This window comes from Lycium barbarum, chromosome 10 (genome assembly GCF_019175385.1).
Source record: "Lycium barbarum isolate Lr01 chromosome 10, ASM1917538v2, whole genome shotgun sequence".
Classification (NCBI taxonomy): domain Eukaryota; kingdom Viridiplantae; phylum Streptophyta; class Magnoliopsida; order Solanales; family Solanaceae; genus Lycium; species Lycium barbarum.
This window is the reverse complement of record NC_083346.1, coordinates 1,309,489-1,319,092: the sequence shown is the minus strand read 5'-3', so window position 1 is coordinate 1,319,092 and position 9,604 is coordinate 1,309,489. Positions and strand designations below refer to the sequence as shown.

General features: G+C 36.0%; 1 protein-coding gene across 1 annotated transcript; it reads left to right on the top strand.

Moving 5' to 3' along the window:
* Positions 1 to 278: 278 nt before the first annotated feature.
* Positions 279 to 7,528, top strand: LOC132613706 (fumarylacetoacetase-like). The gene is made up of 14 exons (XM_060327891.1): positions 279 to 576; positions 2,291 to 2,369; positions 2,822 to 2,880; positions 2,961 to 3,085; positions 3,227 to 3,301; positions 3,850 to 3,925; positions 4,070 to 4,169; positions 4,247 to 4,306; positions 4,434 to 4,504; positions 4,593 to 4,655; positions 5,418 to 5,482; positions 6,013 to 6,109; positions 6,228 to 6,353; positions 7,216 to 7,528. Exons 1-14 carry the CDS (start codon positions 370 to 372, stop codon positions 7,276 to 7,278), a joined length of 1,266 nt encoding a protein of 421 aa, XP_060183874.1. The 5' UTR covers positions 279 to 369; the 3' UTR covers positions 7,279 to 7,528.
* Positions 7,529 to 9,604: the final 2,076 nt, after the last annotated feature.

Genomic DNA, 9,604 nt, shown 5'->3' with positions numbered 1-9,604 from the left:
AAAAAAAACCTTGGACAAACAGGACTTGTAAATAGCAAAAGAAGAAAAAGAAAAAAAAGAATGCGACTGTAAATTAGATATGCAAAAGGATTGTGAGTCGCATAAATATACCCACGTGGAGAATTTTGCGAAGAGCGACGAAAAAGGAGGACTGCTCCTTTGAATGATAGGTGACAATCACCGCTCATCCTATCTACCAAAATTCTCAACTCACAATCCTGACCGTCCAATTCAATACATAGTACAATAAAAATTGTACTACTCCATTTTATCCACGTCAACTATAAATTCTCTTTCTTTATAGCTTTCATCATCATCACTTCACTTACAACTCTGAACTATAAATCCAAACGTCGTCGTTTTTCCATTATGGTGCTTAAGTCATTTGTTGAAGTTGAACCGGAATCTCATTTCCCACTAGAGAATTTACCGTACGGTGTATTTAAACCTGATGAACCGGGTTCAGTACCTCGACCGGGTGTTGCTATTGGAAACTATGTTTTGGACTTATCCACTATTGCTTCAGCCGGTTTATTTGACGGTCCGTTACTTAAACAATCCGATTGTTTTAATCAGGTTGGTTTGATTTACTTTTTTTCATTTAGTTTTGAAGATTTTATTATATTTTTATGCTCTGTTTTATTGTACGTTTAGAGTCACTCGACTAACATTTTTTATCACGTGAAGTTACTCAACTTTATTTTATAATATAAAAATCACTAAGGTAAAGTTAATTATCATAGAAAGTCACTCTAACTCTGTTTTATAATAGGAAAGTCACACTCAATTATTGTTATTTTTCTACACAGTCACTCAACCAATTCGTCATATTTGCGGTACATATTGTTGACGTGAAACTTTTTTAAGCCAAAATTTTAAAAAATAAAAAGTGATTTGATCTGGTAAATTAAAAGCGCGTCTATTTAATGGTTAATTAAAATAAATAGCTTTTTTTTTTTTAAAAAAATTGGCTTAAAAAATTTCCACACGAAATATCTTTTGATTTAGTTGAGTGACTTTGTAGGTGAGTGACTTTTCTGTTACAAAATAAAGTTGAGTGACTTTTATGTTACAAAATAAAGTTTGAGTGACTTTCTGAGATAATTACCACTCAATTGTGTTACAAAACAAAGTTGATTGACTTTCTGAGATAATTTCCAGTTGAGTGGCTTTTGTGTTACAAAACATAGTTGAGTGACTTTCTGAGATAATTAACACTAGTTGAGTGGTTTTTGTGTTATAAAACAAAGTTGAGTGGCTTTCTGAGATAATTACCACTAGTTGAGTGGCTTTTGTGTTACAAAATAAAGTTGAGTGACTTTCTGAGATAATTACACCAATTGAGTGGTTTTTGTGTTATAAAACAAAGTTGAGTGGCTTTCTGAGATAATTACCACTAGTTGAGTGGCTTTTGTGTTACAAAACAAAGGTGAGTGACTTTCTGAGATAATTACCACTAATTGAGTGGCTTCTGTGTTACAAAACAAAGTTGAGTAACTTTCTGAGATAATTAACGTTAGTAGAGTGATCGCCTTAGAAATTAACTCTACTTTTAGAAATTTCCCTATTGTTAAGTTCAGTTTTAAGGTAATCTTCGTTGATTTTTGTGCTATTTTTTGTCTTGTTTGGACGGAAGTGTATACTTTTCCGACTATTAGGTTCCGTTCTAGCTAATTTTTGTTGATTTATGTGCTGCTTTTTGGTCTTTTGAAGTGTTTTGCATTATCAGTTAGTTTGCTAGAATGCGATTAATTTCATTTTGATTTTCTTTTGAAGAGATAAGTAAGTAAATGAAAGTGTGCTTTCACTAATAACTTAAGCTTTTAAATGAGATAGTTGCACAATATAACATGGTATTAGAGTTAGACCAGCACGTGAGGGGCGTGTTGAAGACATAATTAATTAAGTAAATAAAAGCGTGCTCTCTCAAACCGTTTAAGCTTTTGATGGATGGTCACACTTTAACATATACACTATGCAATGTGTAAAGTTTCACTGCTTTTTTAGGAGTTATGGCGTAGTGACCCAAAAAAAAAAAAAATGAGAGAGAGAGAGAGAGAATGAAGAAGAAAAGAAATCTATGTCCTATATTGCTAGCAGTCCATGAATTGGATTTCATGAAATTAAAATTTAGTTACTGTTTCCAGTTATAATAAAATTGCCTAACAACATAATTATGGTGAGCCTTCGAGCCTTGTGTAATTGACGTACTCTGCAATGGATATTCTCTGCTAATGGCAAGGTTGAGAGACTGTGATAATCATAAGTAATTTATGCAATTCATTTGCAGCCTAACTTGAACAAGTTTGTGGGATTGGGGAGACCTGCATGGAAGGAAGCTCGGGCTACATTGCAAAAGCTGTTATCAGGTATGCCCTGCGTGTTTGGATGGAGGTAGATCATATGTATTTCAAAATCATAAGCATAAACCCTCACGCTCGTTTGATACACCTAAGAAAACTTAGATTTGAAACAAAACTCAAACCACATTCTTTTCAGTTCCATTTTGGATTCATTCCGTGCGACACTTGAAAACATGTTATTAAAATCTAAAAGATGATAAATTTATTAAATTTAAAAATCTCCGTCCAATCTATCCTGCAGTCTCTGGTATTGCATTTACCACCCAGGTTCTTGAATCAGATCTGGGCGTGGATTTCATAGATTAATAAAAATGAGGTACATAAGGAGGGGGACTTAATACCATAACCCTCCTCAAAAGACAAAATACTTAAAAATTTACTGGAAGCCCATTGAGTTTGATAGTGGAGGGGGTTTGATCAAAATTGAGGTTGGGTTGTTCTATTTTGTCCTTGTGCAGCCACGGAACCAACTCTGCGTGACAATGCTGATTTAAGACAGATAGCTCTTCTGCCTATGGTAAGACATGTTATTTGGAATATTCATGTCTGTTAGTGGACTCATTGTCTTAATTCGTGTTGTGTTGATCAATTATTCAGGACAAGGTGCAAATGCTTCTACCTGTCTCGATTGGAGACTACACAGACTTCTTTTCATCAATGCACCATGCCAAGAATTGTGGGACTATTTTTCGTGGCCCTGAAAATCCTATCAACCTTAATTGGTATGCAGCCACATGTAAAAAGACAGTATAAATTAGCTTTGATGATAGGGCGCGAGGAGAGAGGAGGGGGGGTGGGGTATTTCCATATCCTCAAGTTCTTATACGTATATGCTTGCTCATGGACTCTGATCACCTTTTCAGGTTCCATCTTCCCATTGCTTACCATGGGCGAGCATCGTCAATTGTCGTTTCTGGAACAGATATCATTAGACCCAGGTGCGTAAAAGTAGATACTCATAGTCCAGTCCTTTCTAGAAATCTATATCAGTTTATTTGTGTGAGGAGTTACGGAGATAATTGGGGAGTGTCGTAGACATATTTGATGGGATACCAGTTGGATGACCTTGTCCTCTGGAAGACAAATTTACAGAAGAATTTGCGGTGTTGACGGATTTTTTGGCATTAATCACTCCTTTGGCAGAACGATCCCAATGCGGTAGCACCTATGTGAATAGCTAGATTGAGTTTTAACACGAGCTGCTCTGTGGCGTTTCATGTTATTTTCAATTTTCTAATTTTACACCTGATAGTGAAGCATTTCCACTGTTGCGCCAACACATGGCATGAGGTGCTTCTTTTTTGCTAAATCAATTACAAAACTTGACACTTTTAAATTCCAAGTCTTGCATTAATGGTGCATATTATATTCATATCAATTATGTAAAGAGATTATGTGTGATCTCATTCGTCCTACTATTCCATTCATTACATGTAATTTTTGGCATTTCTTTTGTTTCTAATTCTTCTTTAAATTTGTCTTCCAGAGGACAAGGTCATCCAACTGGTAATTCTGCGCCATATTTTGGACCTTCGAGAAAAATGGATTTTGAGTTGGAAATGGTAAGGGTTTATGGCATGGAGAATGAGTAGTCTTATAGAAAATTTGAAGTGCTCTGTTTATTGTTGGTCCAACTTTCATCTTCATCTTCCTTGCTGAGTTGCTTATTAGTTCCATTTTCAACACTGTGCTATTTTTGCTTTAAGGCTGCTGTAGTTGGCCCTGGTAATGAACTAGGAACGACGGTCGATGTCAATGAAGCTGCAAATCATATTTTTGGACTTGTCTTGATGAATGATTGGAGTGGTATGCGCAAAACTATGCTTGACTATTTAAAGTTTTTGTGGAATGATTCTCTGCTGATAAGAGACTATTTTAAACAGCAAGAGATATCCAGGCATGGGAGTACGTGCCTCTTGGTCCTTTTCTTGGAAAGAGCTTTGGTAACAACTCTAATTGATTTTATTGCTTGCGTTTAACTTCTGCCATCTTAAAATTTCTCAGCCTTTTTGCAAGTATTCTAGTAATTTTGCCTTGGCATAATCTCTTTTTCCAACTTTGATCTTGCAGCCACAACCATATCTCCTTGGATTGTGACTTTAGATGCCTTAGAACCCTTCGCTTGTGAGGCCCCAAAGCAGGTATTGTTGACTTCTAACTCTTAAAACCATATGTTCATCACCAGTGAAATTAATATTGAGCAGAACTTTTATGTTCTTTCAATTGCAGAACCCTTCTCCATCGACATATCTTGTAGAGAAGACATCAAGAAACTATGACATTTCCTTGGAGGTATCTTCTGCTCCATGCTTCCCATGATATGGTTTAATATATCTATCACTTAGCTGATAATGTTTTATTTTCAAGGGAAAAGCTCCAAAAATGCCCCCAATGTTTGTGATTTTCCTTAAACATACCCCCTCTGTTAACCTATCGTTTCATAGACATCCCACACCGTTAAAATCATCTCAAATATGTCCCGCTCACAGTCGGTTTTCTACCATGGACAAATTGGTTTGATTTGATTGACACAGGGGAGGCATATTTGGATCTTTTCAAAATTTCAAACTGTTCACGGGTATACTTGGACCACCACCAATGGAGGGGGGAGTGGCAGTGGCGGAAGGGTAGAGGGAGAAGGGGGTAAATGGGTGTGAAAATATCTCCACCGTGTGAAATAAATCCCACGTGGAAGCCACTATCATATCCATGTCAGCCCCACGGGTCTACCTCAGGGGGTTGCTAGCATCATGTGCATAAATGAGCTGATTTTTTACGGTGAGGCCATCTATGAGCTGATAGGTTAACGAAAGGTATATTTAAGACAGATGACAAATGACAGGGTAAATTTAGACTTTTTCCTATTTTCAATCATCTTTGAATTGGAAAAGGTGGAAAGAAGGAATTTCTCCTACCTTATGTTGATCTACCAAGCAGAGGATAAAAGAACAAGAAATAATAAAATCTCCCTACCAATGATATTATCATTGTTTGTTGTTGTGCTTAATCAAATTTCATAGATCATCTGGGTAATGGTTGGACTTTTTCTGCAAGGTTCTTATTAATCCTTCTGGACAAGCTGATTCATGTGTTGTGACAAGAAGCAACTTTAATCACTTGTAAGTATTTTGCATCTGCCGCTTACGATTTCACGGTTCTTCAGTTATTAAGCTATAATATTTGGATTCTCTTTAGTTTTTCACCCGATTCATGATATCTAGTGATGTTTTTGGTAGTAACCGATATCTAGTGCTGTTAAAGCTTTCTTCAAGATGTTGGCTTCTGTTTGATGGTGAAGTTGATAGTTCGTATAACAGATAATTGAACCATCTGCCCCTAATACTCCTCCCTTTCTCTTGACCTTGCTGCACCTCCTCTAAGAAAAAGAGAAACGAGATAGAGAATTCAGAATTCGTCCAAGAACCTTTGGCGATTATCTTTTGAGGATTCTAATTCTTCAAATGCTAACAGTTCAGTGGTAATCAAGCTTAAAGGAGGCATGCACACACCGAGAAATGGTGCAACTTTTTACTTGTCAAAAAAAAAAAAAAAAAAGTTATTCATCAGAAAGAAGCCCAAAGGAGATTTTACTCGAGTTTTTATTTTAATTTCTACCATAGTAATGCTGAATGCTTTTCCTGAGATACAGATATTGGACAATCACTCAACAGCTGGCTCACCATACTATCAATGGCTGCAACTTAAGGCCTGGGGATCTGTTTGGAACTGGAACTATCAGTGGACCAGTAAGATTTACGATTTTGCTGCATTTCAGCTGCATGATGAAATTATCATCCTGCTGTTGTTTTACTGAAATAATTTGTTATTATTTACTGATGTTATAATTCGTCCATCTGTCTTCAGGAACCAGAATCTTATGGATGCTTGCTTGAATTAACTTGGAATGGACAGAAGCCTCTGTCCTTAGGTGGAACTAGCCGTACATTCTTAGAAGATGGAGATGAAGTAACTTTCTTTGGTTATTGCCAGGTTTGCATCTGGATGCTCCTTTTTCCTTTTGTTTTTTTTTAACCAGTTCCGTGCTTGTACCTTGTTGGCCTTATTGACATTATACACATTCAATTGCAAGTGCTCTGGGAAGATAATATTTTAGAGATTCTTTCTCCAGGGTCTAAAAGATACATTGAAGCTAGTGTTCCACCTAGAAGAGATTAAAGCAGAAAACTGCCACATAAAGTGGCGGTTCATTATTTGTCTATTTAAATTGTTTTTCTTTTCAAATCTGTTTGTAGGATCTATTCTCCCTTACTAATTCTGATTTGACAATGATTTTTGAAAATCTGCTTAGTGGAATGTTGGTTTCCCATAACAGGATGATTACTTGCATTGTATTGTGCTTATACTCAATATTCATTTTATCTATAGTTGGTTGATTTCAGCAACTGTTAGTTGACCACCCTGCTGCTTTCGCATTTCTGGTAAAACCTTTCAAAACTTGTTTATTTGTGATTCACTTCCTACTTCATACTTGAAAAATGTGAAATCTTCCAGCACTGTCATCATTCGTTGCTTTTGGGAGATTTGGCTGTCTAAGCTCTATTCTGTGTTACCTATAATCTGTTCTGGTCTTTTTGATGTACAAATGCCATCTGAAAGAAGCTTCCTAAAGCTGAACAATGAACATAGCCAATGTACCTCAAACAAATTTCTTAGTTAAAATATGCTATTGTCGCTTAACTGATTCTCGATATGTCTTGTCACATTTCACATGAAAGAAATCAAAATTGACAATGTCCTCCCTCCTTGTCAAATTGCTGTGTTTGTTGTGATCCTTACATCTGATATCCAGAGATAGTTTTTCTGATACTAGTTGATTTATCGATATATTCAGGGCAATGGATACAAAGTTGGTTTTGGAAAATGCTCGGGGAAGATTGTCCCGTCTCCACAATGAGTGTGAATGACTACATCTACATCGTCCAGTCCATGAGCAATTTCGAACTTTTCCTGTTGTATACAGTAATTCCAGGCTGCTTTGGTTTCTGATCTAAATTAGTAGTAGAATCAGAAGAAATTGAGGTACAGTCTTGGCTGGGCCAAGTGTAAGAGCTTTATGTATTCTACATTAGTGAACTGCGAACAAGTACCAATTTATGTTCAAATGTCAACCGATTATCAAATGAAAATAGCCATTGTTATTTAAAGGGGGAAATATAATATGCTAAAGTTTTGCATTGGCACCTAAGCTGCGTTATAGTTTTTGGTTGGGTACTCGGAAAATTTATGTTCAACTAATTGTTTAACGTGAAAATACATCAAGAAAAATTTGGTTTATACACAAGGCGGAAGATATTGTTTTTGCCGGTGGATTCGCGTTGGGAAGTCCAGTAATGGAGGGAGGGAAAACAACAAAGATGATTCTATACACAGCTCCAATTTGATACCTTTAATTAAAAATGAAGGGGTACTTACCACTACAACTCTTGTCGGCCGATATGCTTCTACATTTAGCGTTACTACTTTTGTTTTACTTTTTCGCTCCTTAAGAATTAACTACCGAGGAATATGTCATTTTTTTTGGGCAGATTGCTCTTCTTTTGGGGTGGTCTTTAAATTTTGCCCCTCATATTTGTGGTCTTTAAGTTTTGCTCTTCGCTTGGATACCTGAGGTTCTGGGTTCGAAATTCCGCTCAGGCATAAAAAAAAAAATCGCAAGGCAGGGCTGGGGGAAGTGTATGCCGGATTCGGCATACAGTCCTTAAGGAAAAACTAAAATTATGCCAGAGGGGCAGACTTTGCTTTGAGGTATATATTTTATTTTTCTTACTTTTCAAGGCAAACTTTTAGTTATGCTTTAAGGAAAAATTTCGCCTTATGGGGCATACTTTTAGTTATGCCTTAACTGAAAATGTGCCCATAAGATATAACTAAAAGTATAATCTATAAGGCGGAACTTTTCCTTAAGGCATAACTAAAAGTTTGCCTTATAAGGCAAAGTTTAAGAAAAAGTTCTGCCTTATGGGCATACTTTTGGTTATGCCTTAATTAAAAATTTACCCCATAAGGCATAGTTCCCTAAGGAAAAGTTTTGTTCCATAAGGCATAACTTTAGTTTTTCCTTAAGGACTGTATGTCGGATCCGGCATACACTCCCCCCACCCTGCCTTGCCAAATTATTTTTTTATTTTATGCCTGACCAGGGGTTCGAACCCAGAACCTTAGGTATCCAAGTGAAGGACAAAACTTAAAGACCACAAATATGAGGGAAAAAAATTTGAAGACCACAAATATAAGGGGCAAAATTTAAAGACCACCCAAAAAGAAGGCAATTCTGCGAATATTGTGTAGTTACAGAATTATGACGTTCAACTAATCATCTTCCGAAAGAGTGGTCATTGAGTTCAATTCCTAATTAAGCACAATTAGAATTTTTGTTTAGTTATTAACTCGTGCACTTCATGCTTGCACTGTACTTCATGTATAATATCGAATTTTAAGATTTATTTTACAAATAGATTATATACAGTAGTAATAGTGTACGAATATTTTAGGCATAATACATAAATAGGCCCTCAAACTTGGTCTCATTTTTTAAGTATACCCTCCAACTTTGGCTGTGCACAAGTAGGCATCTCAACTTGTCTCCACTTTGTCAATTGAACACTTTAACTTAGAAAATGATCATCTAGACACCTCCAAAAGTATGTGCCACGTCAATGCCACGTCAGCGCCACGTCAGCATTTGTGTTTATGTGTTCAACTTTTTACAAGTTGAGATGCCTACTTGTGCACACGCAAAATTGGAGGGCATACTTAAAAGATGAGGCCAAGTTCGAGGGTCTATTTATGTATTACACCAATATTTTATAATAGCATGTTAGTTATCATTTTTTTTTCCAGGTTACTTATATAGTTAGTATTTTATAAGTGACATGATCGGAAAAACTTAGTTATGCTCTTTTCATATTATCAAGGCATAATAAATAAATAGGCCCTTAAATTTAGCCTCATCTGGCAAGTATGCCCTCTAACTTTGGGTGTGCACAAGTAGGTACCTCAACTTATATAAAGTTGAACAAGTAAACACAAAATTATAATATTGGACTACCATCTTACGTCATTTTTCAAGGTCAGAAATATAAAATTATGAATATAAGGGGAATGATATAAAAGCTTATTTTCATGATGTAAATCAAACCTATGGATGGTCTTTTACTTTTATGGTATTTGTTCAACAACAAGTGGTCTTGTATCTTATAGATGTTTTATGATGCAAAGAA

Coding starts and splice junctions, on each gene's coding strand:
- LOC132613706 (XM_060327891.1), top strand. CDS start 370: ATGGTGCTTAAGTCATTTGTTGAAGTTGAACCGGAATCTCATTTCCCA. Junction 3,086..3,226: donor AATCCTATCAACCTTAATTG/GTATGCAGCCAC, acceptor TCACCTTTTCAG/GTTCCATCTTCCCATTGCTT. Junction 3,302..3,849: donor ACAGATATCATTAGACCCAG/GTGCGTAAAAGT, acceptor TTTGTCTTCCAG/AGGACAAGGTCATCCAACTG.